The sequence below is a fragment of the Macadamia integrifolia genome, chromosome 1 (assembly GCF_013358625.1).
Source record: "Macadamia integrifolia cultivar HAES 741 chromosome 1, SCU_Mint_v3, whole genome shotgun sequence".
Taxonomy (NCBI): Eukaryota; Viridiplantae; Streptophyta; class Magnoliopsida; order Proteales; family Proteaceae; genus Macadamia; species Macadamia integrifolia.
In genome coordinates this window covers 2,215,708-2,228,828 of record NC_056557.1, presented here as the reverse complement: position 1 = coordinate 2,228,828, position 13,121 = coordinate 2,215,708, and the positions used below count along the sequence as shown (strand labels likewise).

At 37.8% G+C, this 13,121-nt stretch overlaps 1 protein-coding gene across 1 annotated transcript; it reads right to left on the bottom strand.

The window, feature by feature from the left end:
• Window positions 1-560: 560 nt before the first annotated feature.
• On the bottom strand, window positions 561-9,369 carry LOC122080605 (cysteine--tRNA ligase 2, cytoplasmic-like). The gene is made up of 9 exons (XM_042647397.1): window positions 8,726-9,369; window positions 7,856-7,919; window positions 7,036-7,197; window positions 3,869-4,039; window positions 3,473-3,754; window positions 3,249-3,374; window positions 1,852-2,085; window positions 1,612-1,731; window positions 561-1,122 (listed from the first exon to the last, which is right to left on the bottom strand). The coding sequence occupies exons 1-9, from the start codon at window positions 8,890-8,892 to the stop codon at window positions 898-900; spliced, it is 1,551 nt and encodes a 516-aa protein (XP_042503331.1). The 5' UTR covers window positions 8,893-9,369; the 3' UTR covers window positions 561-897.
• Between the last annotated feature and the right edge of the window lie 3,752 nt (window positions 9,370-13,121).

Below are 13,121 nucleotides of genomic sequence, written 5' to 3'. Positions count from 1 at the left end.
ACTCCTAAGCTTGAAGGATTCTCCCTTGATTAAGGGGTTCAAATCATCTCCAAGTGTCTAAAGCATGATTTACATGATTTTAAATATCAATATTGTATTGACCATATCGATTGAAACCAATATCCAATACCTTAACATATTGTTTCAGGTAAAACAGTAAAAAAAATAAAAAAAAAAAAAAAAAAAAAAAAAAGAACAAAAGTAACCAATACACACCAATTTGATCCAAATCAGTACATAGATATCAATACCTAAATCTATGGTTTAAAGGGTATCAAGCAACAATAAGAGGGTAGTTTCAACCATTCGTAGATAAAAGGGCCAAGAAGTACGGCCATTGACCATCACCGTGAAGGAACCTGCTCTTTTATTTATTTATTTATTATCACCATTGGTACTTATTAAAAAAATAAAAAAAAAAAAAAAAAAAAAAAACATGGTAGAAGATCTCCAGGAGACAGATTTCCGTTGATAACTGTTGATAAACATAGCCTGTCGAAGGGAAGCGCCACATGGGTTGAGGTGGTTTTGCGTAAAAGAGCAAGAAAGAAAGACTAGCCTGGAGTAACAGATAAAATTATAACCGGATAAAAAGTATATGATAAAGTTTACATGATTGGCAACAAAAAATGTATAAGTTTTCGTCTGAGTGGGGTGGAGCCCTGTCTTACAATCTCCTACCCCCCATCTAATTGTATCAACTTTCATTGAACAGATGGTAATAAAGTATCCATCAATCACATTACAAGCCTTAATATTAACCCCTGGCAATATGGTCCCGCTGATTCCAAAAGATCATCCAGATCAGGATCAAAAATGGGGTTAAAAACAAGAGGAAAATCTCATAAATTTTGTGGGCACTTTCTTAAATTTCATACTCAAAAGGTCTATCTAATCTCAGGTAGACTTTGGATCTTCAGGAGGAACACAAGGCCACCATGTCGTTACCGCACCTTCATCTTCAGGATAAATGCCCTTGGCGTACAACAGACCCCTGATCTGATCACTCCTCTCAAAATCTTTCTCTTTCCTTGCCTTAGTTCTTTCCTCAATCATAAGCAAGACATCTTCCTCTTTCATCCCTGCTCTCACAAGAGCCTTTTCCTTCAGCTGCTGCAAAACCTGCAAAGTTGAAAATTATATCTTAAATAAGGAATTTCATTCCAGAGAATGGGTAGCAATCCCATTCCCAACAAGGGAAAAGAGTAACACGTGATATCACCAAGGCAAACAGAAACCAAAATATATAAAACTCCTCACTGCTCCTTCCTTGGCTAGACAAACCACAAAAGAATTAGCTGATCATGGGCTAATCTATGGTATTGGCTTTTTAGCTTTAGTAAGATCATTATGGGAGAAACTACATTGTCGACCTGTTAACCTGTTCAGTTACGAAACAGGTTGAATGTCGAATCATGCTCTATATCCATTCATCCCCAAGGCTTTTGCTTACTGAGATTATGTTTTTATTTTTACAATGCATATCCATTGTATTCCCCAAGGATTGTTAATATGTTTGCTGTTTGAGATTAAAAGCTTCTCTAGAACCATGGCAACTCATCCATGATTCATTCAACATCAGTTCCAAACCAAGCAGGAAAACATTATTACCTCAGAACAGGTACTAGACGACAACAATCCCAGATCAACCAAAATCTTCTTCACTTCTTTTTCCACTTCAACAAGAGACTGAATGGGTGATGGCTGTTTTTGCTGTTGTTTTTGCTTTTTCTGCCAAAGCAAATCAAGTAATTACAAAGGCTGTTAAAAGTAGAACTAGGAGGTTCCTTAAGAACTGGACCAACACACAGCCATGTGGGGAACCCGGAGTATATGAGATAAGAATGATACCTTGAGCAAGCCCAAAGAACTGTTAATGAATGTTAGGGAATCCTTTAGAGCTCCATTCAATATTTCAACAACATGCAGGTCATCAGCCATTTTGGACTCAAAGTCACTGTGTAACTTGTCGATGCATTTTCGCGCGTCAGGAGTGATACGCACTGTTTGGCCATTATGTGCTGCAACATCTGTGGGATTCCCTTCTCGATATGGAGATAAAGCCACTTCACAGTTATGCAAAGCCTAGTGTCATTAAAAATACCTTAGTTCATATAAATGTTCACAAGTATGGTTTGGGTCAAGTAATTGCATAATACTAAATATTATAAAAAAAGAAGTGCATTATACAAATTTGCAGTTAATTCAAACAAAGAGTTTAATGCAAAAGTCTCCCTGTGTCTTTGTGCATGGGGTAGGGGAGGAGAGGAATGATAGTTGTCACCTAGCAAAGAGATCCCATATGGCCACTTAATTGGCAGGCACGAAAGAACTTCAGTGAAGTGAAGCAAAGTTCTCATTCTAGAAATCCCGTTATATTCCCCCCCCCCCCCCAACCTCTCTTCCCTTTCTCCGATCAGTAACCAAAATTTTATCGATGAAGAAGAAAATACAACACTACAACGCAACATCTACAAGACCAGCCCATAGGACAGGGAATCACACAATGGGGTAGGCTCCCAGAGGAATTTTCTTTTTCCCTTTAAGAAACAAACCTTTGAAGGTAGATCCCGAGATATTTTTTTTACCCACTGTTTGTTGAGATATTCACAACATTTCGGGCAGTAGAAACAAAGGGTTTGCTCTGTGCAGACCTCACAACTCTATCAGACCCTAACTTATATATGGGAGTTATTCACAACATTTGGAGCAGTAGAGACAACAGATTAATGCAATCTGAAAATCCAGATAATCAAACTCAGATGCAAGCAGGCTGAATAATCAACTCTGTGATCAGACCTAAGATAAAGGAAGCAATAAGGGAAGAAGTCAGACCATTTGAAGAGGATGGAAAAGATATGAGATCGATGCTTGGGAGGAAAAAGACACGGTGTATGCAGTTTGCAAGAAACAAAAGAAACATTTGATAGTCATGCTGAGCCAGTATATAGGGTTGTAATGAAAGGACAGGAATCAATGGTTCTTGGATAGAGCTCAGATAAATGTAGCCTGACAATGTATAAACTAACTATTATCCTTTTCAAGTAAATCTATAGAGAATGGGCTGCCCTCCACAGCTTTCTTCTGGGATCTTGCATAGTATAGCAGGTCATTGCCTTTTGGAGTTTTTATTAGGGATCTCTTACCCCACTTATCAATAACACTTATTCCACAACAAATTTTTACTTACTTGGAAAAAAAAAAAAGATTAATCAAAGCTAAATACTTGAGTTAAGAATGACACGTACCCGATAGAGGGTGAGAACTTCAAATGAAGCATTATCAAGTTGCGCAATCGAATAGTTGACAGGAGAACGATAGTGTGTGCTCATCAAGAAATATCTCAAAGCCATTGGATGGTATTGTTTGGTGACCTACAGGGAGATTGATATTTACAATACAAATAGATGTAGGATTCAAGGAGGGAAACAAAAACAAAATTAAAATTACAGGGTGAAAAGATCACAGGTACCTCACGAATTGTGAAAAAGTTACCGAGTGACTTGGACATTTTCTCATCGTTCTGTGTCACAAAACCATTATGCATCCAATATCCCACCTTGCTACTTGAGCAGGCACCACAGCTTTGAGCGATCTCATTTTCATGATGTGGGAATATCAAATCCATCCCACCACCATGAATATCAAAGGAGGCAGTAAGGTAATGAGCACTCATGGCGCTGCATTCTATATGCCATCCTGGTCTTCCAGGGCCCCATGGACTGACCCAACTTGGCTCACCGGGTTTTGTGGCCTACAAAAATTTCGAATACTAAAGTAAATCGACATTTACTATGTATCGAAAGGAAAGGACATGACGTCCAAGATCTAATTATACTCATAAACCATGTCATCAAGGCCATTTCACCTTCCACAATGCAAAGTCAGCAGGGTTTTTCTTTCTTGAATCAACGGCAACCCGTTCACCAGCTCGATTATCTTCTAGTTTCCGTCCAGACAACCGGCCATAATCAGGAAAATTGTCAACTGCGAAATATACATCTCCATCGACAGGATAGGCAAAATCCTTTTCAATAAGCTGCCACAAAATACCATCAGAAATAAAATTTCGATACATATAAGAAGCTATTTTTAAGAAAGCAAGAGTACAAGTCTATGTTGTCTTATGCTTATCTTTGAGATATCTACCAACATATGTTTTCTTGTAGATCAAAAAGTTACTCTTTTCCCAGTAACTCAAGATGTGGGGAAAGAACATTATATGAAACATAGTTGTCAAGGCAACTAGGCGACCCAAGGTGTTGGAGGGGTGGGCCCTCTAAGCATGCAGTAGATGTAACATGGCAATAATGCATAGAGATTAAAAAAAAGTGAAGAACCAAGTACAAAGTAACAACAGTCAAGGAGGACCACTTAACTCAAGGGTCTTTTGGGGACTCACTCAACCAAGTATGGGAGTCTCTCACCACTAGAGAATCTCAAACTCATAATGGGGCTTACAAAGCACAACCAAAGTTAAAGAATATAAAGTATTCACTAAATAATTTAAAACTAAACTACAATTATAAATAAGAGAAGGGGAGAGAGAGAGAGAGAAGTTGGGGGGTATTGGAAAGATACAGAGACATTGAAAGAGTGGAAGGACAAGAAAGACGATGAGAGACATTGGGGCATCTTGGGAAGAAGGTATCGACATTAAATGCCCATCACATCATCAAACCCATTTTGTGGACCAGATCCTTGGTCAACTGGTACAATGTTTAACCACTGGCCAACTTGCCGAAAACCGTTTGTCATAATTGGCTGATTAATTGTTAGAACTTAGAATAGACAGCCAACCAAGTTTAGAGGTCAATTCTGTTTAAATAGCCAGCTCAACAGATTCCAGGTATACCCAGACAGTCTGATGGAAATCTCACAACACCAGTGAACAGTTCACTAAAGAACCAGAATTTGGGTTCATCACAGTTTTGAGTAAACAAATAAATCCACCTCTAAGCATGCCTTGGTTACATTCTAGCCAATCTGACAGTCCTGGCTTGTCCAAATTTTAAAGCATTAGGTGCAATATCAACTGAAGTCCAATTCTATTTCTTACCCTAAATTCCAGTAAGAAGTCAAACTTCTATGTCCACTTCTTGTTCTTCTCTCTTTTTTTCTTTTTTTCTTTTTTTCTTTTTTTCTTTTTTTCTTTTTTCTCTCAAGATCTAAGAATGAGGCCAGATAGTGTTCTTCCTTGAATTCAGCAGGTCATAAAAAGCCTATAAATGACAAACAGATTAAGAGACGCAACTAAATCATGTATACAGAAAAAAATCTCATAAGCCAAAGTATCAATTTCCAGAACTGAAAAAAGCTCACTTAGAACTGGATATAACCAAAGAAGCAGAAAATCACCAAAACCACATCGCACAACAAAGAGAAACAACAGCATGTGTGTCATACTGTCATAGTTAAAAATTGAAAACCTCGAACATGTCTGAAAATGACCACACCCTTTATAGACCTAACCCTACTCTTTGTAAACACATTATTTATTCCCACATAAACCAAAACCACTTTTGATGGAGGGCCGGTAGGGGAAGGGAAGAAAATCCTAAGAGAACTCAGAGTTGCAGGGGAGGAAAAGAAGATGTCGCACAAAAGTGGGGGAGAAAGTAGGTCACACAACCTAGTCTTGCACCATACCCAGCACCAAAACATTCAATTCAATTCATTCTTAAAAATATGCCAAATAACTTGGGTTACATGCCTTTATATGATAAACAGAAATTAAAACTTGCCTAATTAAAATCTAAAACTGAAATAGGGACTCCTAATAACTTCTTAAATTCTTCGACTAACAAAATAGAAACACAATAAAACTAAAATTGAAAAATTCTACTTGTCTAATAGCTACCAAAAATAAAAGATTGCAAATATTCCCAAAATAAAATAAAATCCTAAAGATCCTAATGAATCCAAATATCAATTAAGACCTAGTTCATCTTGATCAAGATTGCCCAAAGGGTCAACCTGGTCCAGCCTCAATTCCGCATCAACTTTATATGACTTGAATTATAATTTCAGTGGCACCTATCACTGCTTCACGCCATCAACCCTTTATAAACAAAGGAACATCAATTCAACTATGCCTTATCCTAACTAAACAGAGTCAGCTACATGAATCCTGTTTTGCCATTTAACTCTGCATGGGCCATGTTTGTTGTTAAACCAAAGCCATACATCTATTTTCATACCACCTCTCCAACACATGCCATTTAGAGGCCATCATCTGGCTCCTCCAATCTGAACAATTGGACTCCTCTTAGGTTAAAATTCCCAAAGGAGGAAGCCCATCACAGCCGGGCATCCTATCAACAAGTTGTCGATAAGTTTCTCAAAAATGATGTGCTTTTAAATGGCACCAAGATCATGTTAAACTGTCATTCACCTTTCTAAAGTTGATACCAAGAAAGTGACAAAGACAATCCAAATAATTGCTAAGAAAAAGAAATGACCATATGGCCCAGCTCACACACCACCACTGAGTTGTTGCAGACTTCCCAAACAAGAACCATTGTTTGGAGTAGAGATGCTTCCTTATCACTAATCAAGTAATTATCCACAAAAAAAAAAAAAGGGGAAAAGAGAAAGATAACAGGGATAAGGTGAGAAAAATAAAATGGCAAAGTTGCACAAGAATGAGAAAATTTATAAAGCTGATGCAATGTTTTCAATAACAGTAAAATCAAAAGCTAATATAAAATACCCTAACATTAGAAAATAATGATGTTGAAAATGTATACTGTAGATGTCCAACAAAGAATGAGGCTACAAGCTTTGCCATAGGTAAATGAACACACATCCCCCTTGAGCAGCACCCTCCCCTGTCTCCTTGACAGTTGGGTTTGCTTTGCTTTGTATTTTTCTACTGCAATGTTTCTTCTTTTTCCACTTATATAGAGGCTCTTTTTATATGTTTCTTCTTTAGGTAATGAATTCTTTATTTGCTTAAGAAAAAATCAGAAAATACCCATCTCCCTCCACAGCCATTTCAATAGACAAACAATATGAAATGAGGAGAAAAAACACCTGAGCTATCATTGCCCTAATCTGATCCATATGTTTAGAAACAGGAGGTTCTTGCGTAGGACGTAAGCACCCAAGATCATCCATGTCTGCAAGAAATTCCTCGCAGAACCGACCACTCAAACTTATTGGATCTTCTCCCAATTCATTTGCCCTACGAATTATCTGCAAAATGACCAAATGTTAGCTACCCATCCTGAACCCAAAAATAAATAAATCAATCAATCGCACCGGAGCACATAAAATAGACAAAAGGACATGAAAAATGTCATGTTATTATGCATCATCATTCAGGAAAAAAAAAATAAATAAATAGAAATGACAAAAGAAAATGATTTATCCCAGCCAGCATTTGTTGTAAAGCAATCTTGGCTTCAGCTTTTAAAGAACAGAAACTAGAGTAGCTTCTTTTGGCGATTTCTGATGATCCTCCAAATAAAATCAATGGATTATATTATAGGTCATCAGATTCCCGTGTTCAGTCATGGTACATCCACAAGTACACGTTATATAATGTCTTATTCACCATGTGCAGCAAACAAGAGATTTACCAGTACCAATAATGCCCCTGTGGCACAACCCCCCACCCCAAAAAAAGAAGCTTTAGTGCAGATGTAAAGACAATAAATGAATAACCCACTTCACAACCAGTGGAAGAAACCACTCAATAAATATAACACAACAACTTGTTATCATAAAAGAAGGTACATTAGTCACTATTTTCCTTCCAGAACATAGCTCTCCAGGTTGTTCCAGTCTAATGTGATCAAATAATCCGCAGTATGTAAAAGAGAATAATAATATCTTTTAACAATATACTCACCTTGTCATCAACATCAGTAAAGTTCCGTACATAATTGACTTCATATCCCAAATATTTCAGGTATCTGCCCAATTGTCAACAAAGTAAAACCTGGTTAGTATCCAAAATTAAGGCCAGCTTGGATGTCTACATTAGGTTTGGCTAATCTCAGTGACTCAGTCCAATCAACTAGCAAATTTATTGGGAAAAGGCAGGGCCCAGTGACATTTCTCAATGATAATTGGATTGGGGAAATTAATTATTGACTTAAATCTACCAAAACTGGTAACCTGAGAACCACATTCTTATTTTATTGGGCATCAAAATGAAGATTGATTCAATGTACTAACCAAGGCACCACTAAATTTAGCTTTCCAAAATGGCACTTTGAACTCATTCACTTCACTTTCCCAACATATAACTTAATCCACAAAACTGGTTTAAAGGTAAATCAACACGGAATGCCTTATAAATAAAATTCCAAAAACAATAATTAAAATTCTAGACCTTGTTAACAGTACCAAGCATTCATAGCGCATATCCACTGACCATCAGATGGATGTTGTGCAATATCAATAAAGGTCTTTCTGATGGAACGTACTTAAGCAGCATAGTTTGGTAACAGAATATACAGCATGAACACTACAAGGTCATAGTTCAGAACTTCAGCTTCATCTCACCCACAGAAGAAAGATAACAGCTAGAAATGCACAAAATTTGTGGGTTGACTCCTAGGTGGCACCAAGAACTTAATAAGAAAAATAACCCTGAATAAAGGATCAAGAATTTTCAGACGCCAACAGCCCTTAAACTCCATATGTACATACCAAATCAAATTACAAGAAAGCTTTAAGGACGAAGAATTGCAGAGTAATTAGTGGGAGAGCTCACCTGTAGAGGACATCGAAGGCGACATAAGCACGAGCGTGGCCAATGTGACTGTAATCGTAGGCGGTGATGCCACAAACGTACATGCCCACCTTACCGGGCTCTATGGGCTTGAAGATTTCCTTCTGCTTAGTCATAGTATTGTAGACCTGAAATTCCTGGTTCTCCATTTCCAACTTAGGGTTTCTGCAACTTGAACCCTAGCACCAGAAAAACGAACCCGCCTCTTGCCGCGCGACACGACCGTTTCAGATTTTTATACAATTTTGCCTCAGAATTGATAATCGAGGAGACTTGAGTCTCAAGTGACCGGAAGAGAAAGGATTTTGCCGGTCCTCAGTTGAAACTTGAGTCTCAAGTCTCGAGATTAGAGCAGTAAGGGAATAGCTTGTCCGATAGAGAGCAACAAATAGAAGATAGAAACAGTAAAAAGAAGAGAGAGCAAAGATTAGATTCTCCGGAGGATGTGATCTGCGAGCCAATCTGCTATCCGCCTCCGGGTTTACTGTTACTAAATATTAGTTGATTTAGTTCTACAGTTGATGTACGAAATTGGCTTTGAATTCGGTCTGGAAAAACCCTAAAATCGCCCATTTGGATTAATATTTAAATGATTTTTATTCATGAACTCGAATTGTCAACACTCAATAATCAGGATTGGTGATCATGGTTTGAGAACTCTGGTATCAGGAATGGATCGGTGAAGGCCGATACCAGTCTGATATCAATCCACGGATCGGCCAGAAATCAATACTTATGCCTTCAATGAAAAAATCTTTTATTAGATTATTTTACTTTCCTACCTATCACTCTATTGATATGGTATCAGCTAAGAATTGAGATTGATCTTGACCCATTCAATCCAATTCCTCAAACCATGTTGGTGATAGTTGATTTCGTTTTGAATTGGCCATATCGAATTATCAAGAATCAAGATTGATGATTGCTGATGCTGGTTTTGATTTGAATTGGGTGCTTTGTGATTTGTGATTTGCTACTTATATGATTTTTGAAACCTTGATCATAATTGAGAGAGAGAGAGAGAGTTACAATAGCGGTTAGATTATTGTTAAAGATAAAACGAATCAAATATGAGTTAAATATAGTTTTATCGACATTTGCATTCAATTAATTTTAGAAAGAAATCAGATGATTTTTGGACATCAGTTTTTTTTTTAAGATGAATTCCCTTAAATAGATACAAACAATATGGATTTTCTATCATCCATTCATATCATTAATTATTTATGTTGAGCGAAGAGAGTTGGAGGAGACAAAAACTCGACTAGAATTGAAGTTGAAGTAACGAAACCACTACCCGTTAGGATTGATGTTGAAGATCCTTATTTGAAATTAAAATAGATGTGCTAATGAATATATTTGTTCGTTAAATTTATTGTTTAATTACATGTAATAAATTGTGAAGTAATAAAAGTATTAATTATTCAATTTTTTTATAAATTGGATCTGATAATTAATATAACTTTAAACTAATTTGAATAGTTTTGGATACCTTTTTTTTTTTCAACAAGGATTCCTAAAAATTTACAACATCACCCCTTAAAAAATGCTATTATTAGACAGATATTCCTTACTTAATACCAAATTATGCACATCCTTTACTGTCAATTTTTGTTAAGTGAGACTTTGAAATGACGAATTAACCCTTTTGACTAAAACATCTCTCAGCAACCAGTCTTTGACAGAATTGGACGACGATTGGAAACCTTCCACGGATTTCTTCACTACTGGTTCAAGATTTTCTGGGTTATCGAGGATCTCCGAGGAGAGGTTCTCGAGTTGGAGTAACCCTGCCATTGCTCCAGTGAAGATTCCCTGTTAGATTTGTGTTCCAGATCTACAACATTGTCAGGGTTATGAACATGATCAGGTGATGGAAGGCAAGCTACCCTACTGCATTCCATCGTTTTCGACTCACGCATCGTCATGGCAAAATGCTGGAAAAGAAAAGCTTCGAGAATTGAAGGCTTCAAAGAAGATGATGATGGCTTTGCCTTGACACTCTTTGCAAAACTAAATCTCAAGTCTCTCTTAGAAGTAATTTAAAGCATTGAAATAAAAGAAGATGAATAGGAAAGATAGCCGGCACATGGAAGATGGAATCCACGACTCCACGCCTCTCTTCACGGTTGCGTACAAGAGCTTTTGTATTCCATCGTTTTCCGCTTACGCAACTCTCCAGAGATATCTCCACTGCAAGTAGGGAAATCACTGAAATTTTGAGAAAGGTCGAGGAGATCGGAATTGGGAACAGAGGGCTTGTGTGGCCTTCCACTCTCCACAGCGAGCTCTTTGAGTCTGAAATCGATAATGGATTCCGACAAGTACTGCCGAGGTTTGTAGTCGCTTGTCGCCGGTTTATCATCGCTCGCCGCCAGTTTGTAGCCGCAAAGAAGCAAACACCAATCACGGAGAGTAATGCTATTCCCTTCACGGTAAGAACTGAGATCTGGGAGTGAAAAGTGTTCAATGTCGATTTGGGGTTAGGAGGTTTAAGCGAGGGTATAATAGGTACTTCATCATTTTTAAGGGTATTTAGAAAAAAACGAACCAACTGATGTTAACATTTAAGTTATATTTTATAATAGAAACTGACGTTATGGGGTGTGAATAAGATTTGGTATTAAGCAAGGGGTTGTCTTTTTAATAGTGGCATTCACTAAGGGGTGACGCTATAAATTACCCCTTTTTTTGTTATCACAAAAATGGTTTTAGCCCCATTTGGCATCATTTATGGAAACCATGGTTTATTTTTGTGAACAATAATCAAAAGGAAAAATGCTACCAAAGAGGTAGGAGAGTCAGTCTAGTAAGGGAAATCATTTTTTCCTTATTTCTCGTAATATTTATTTTCTTTTTCTAAGTGATCAGGGAATGAGGCTACGACTGCATCATATTTGGAGGGGAGGGGAGGGGAGGGGAGGGGAGGGGAACTTAATGTTGAAGATGACAAACAAAAATTATAGGGTTTTGTTTAAATATTATGAGAAAATAATGCATATGTTTTTGGAAAATTTAAAAGTGTCACCCCTGAGGTATGTCATTTTTAACTAAACACCCTTACATTACTAGCCATTACACGTAGACCCTTTACAGTCAGTCTCTATTAAAGTCCCTATTAAGTGTGGATTTGATTAGACTATTTTACCCACATGGTCGCTTCTCTCTCTCTCTCTCTCTCCTTTTGTTGGGGAAAAAAACTGAACCTTGCAATATGGATGGCTGGCCATGCAAGATCGACAGGGGTGCCACTGGACCCACAATAGCAAAGGAGTCCAGCACCCATCTTCTTCCTCTTCCACACATGAACTTTTATCTCAACCTCCCTCCCTCCCTCCCTCCCTCTCTTTTTAAAATTATATGGGAGTATATATAGAAGTCGGCCAGGGGTGGCCTTGTCTGCCCAAGGTCGCAGAAAGAAGGTAAGGGAGTAAGGGGTTGCTGGCCATGAGGGATTGTAGCTGGCTACACTAAACCTCAACCAGTGGGTTTGCTGAAGGCATGGATGCCGTAAGCCAGGTAAGCCTCAAGGCAAGGGCCAAGAAAGGAGTTGAAGACTCAAGAGGACTTGAAGAGGAAGAACCCACCTTGTGAACTGGTTTTATGATCCCCATCAGTCGACCACCATCAAACTCCATCACCACAAATTCTGGAGAAGGTATTGCATATGGGGTAGGATTGGTTTGTAGGGCAGAGTGGGGTGAGGAAGACTTGTTGCATCCTACTACACAACAGATTTTTGGGCTCCATAGATCCTGATGCCTTATCTACACCACCACAATGATTACTAGAAGCGACATCTGCAACCCCAACGACTAAAATTGTAGAGAGGAGAGGAAAAAGGATGGGTGGTGATCATGACATAGGAAAAAATTTGCAAAAATCACTATTAATGCTTAAAATCTAACATCCAGACTGAAAACCTGTTCCAAAACAAAGAACTTTCCTCATTGCTTCACAACATCTCTATATCCAACCAAGTGTTTCGTGAGGGGAGTTCAGATGTTTGATAATATGCTATTGTTCTTCGATTTGGGTAAGGAGCAATTGCCACTCCTCACTGGATTTTGATCAGTGATTTGCCATTCGATTTGGCCACTATTGTGTTATACAGTTTGGGGAAGAAGAATAAGGAATGAAAGTGTAAAAGGAAAATCAAGTTAAGGGCATACCTGGTAGTTTGGGTTTTATGAGGGTATTTTAGTATGTGAGGTATATCATATAATAGAGTTTGGGAGTCCGATTATAATTATCAATAATGTAGGGAGTGTTTGCTAGTAGTTGTATACCTCTGGGATGGCACCGTAAAGATCCCTATGTTTTTCTCCCTTTTTAGGTACTGAATTACTAATACACTTCTTCTTTTTTCCCTTTTTTT

What these genes read in the sequence shown, in the direction of transcription:
- LOC122080605 (XM_042647397.1), bottom strand. Translation starts at nt 8,892, where the DNA reads ATGGAGAACCAGGAATTTCAGGTCTACAATACTATGACTAAGCAGAAG. An exon ending in ACTTTTTCACAATTCGTGAG is followed by an intron (nt 3,375 to 3,472) that starts GTACCTGTGATC and finishes ATCTCCCTGTAG; the next exon opens with GTCACCAAACAATACCATCC. An exon ending in AAGTTCTCACCCTCTATCGG is followed by an intron (nt 2,086 to 3,248) that starts GTACGTGTCATT and finishes TAATGACACTAG; the next exon opens with GCTTTGCATAACTGTGAAGT.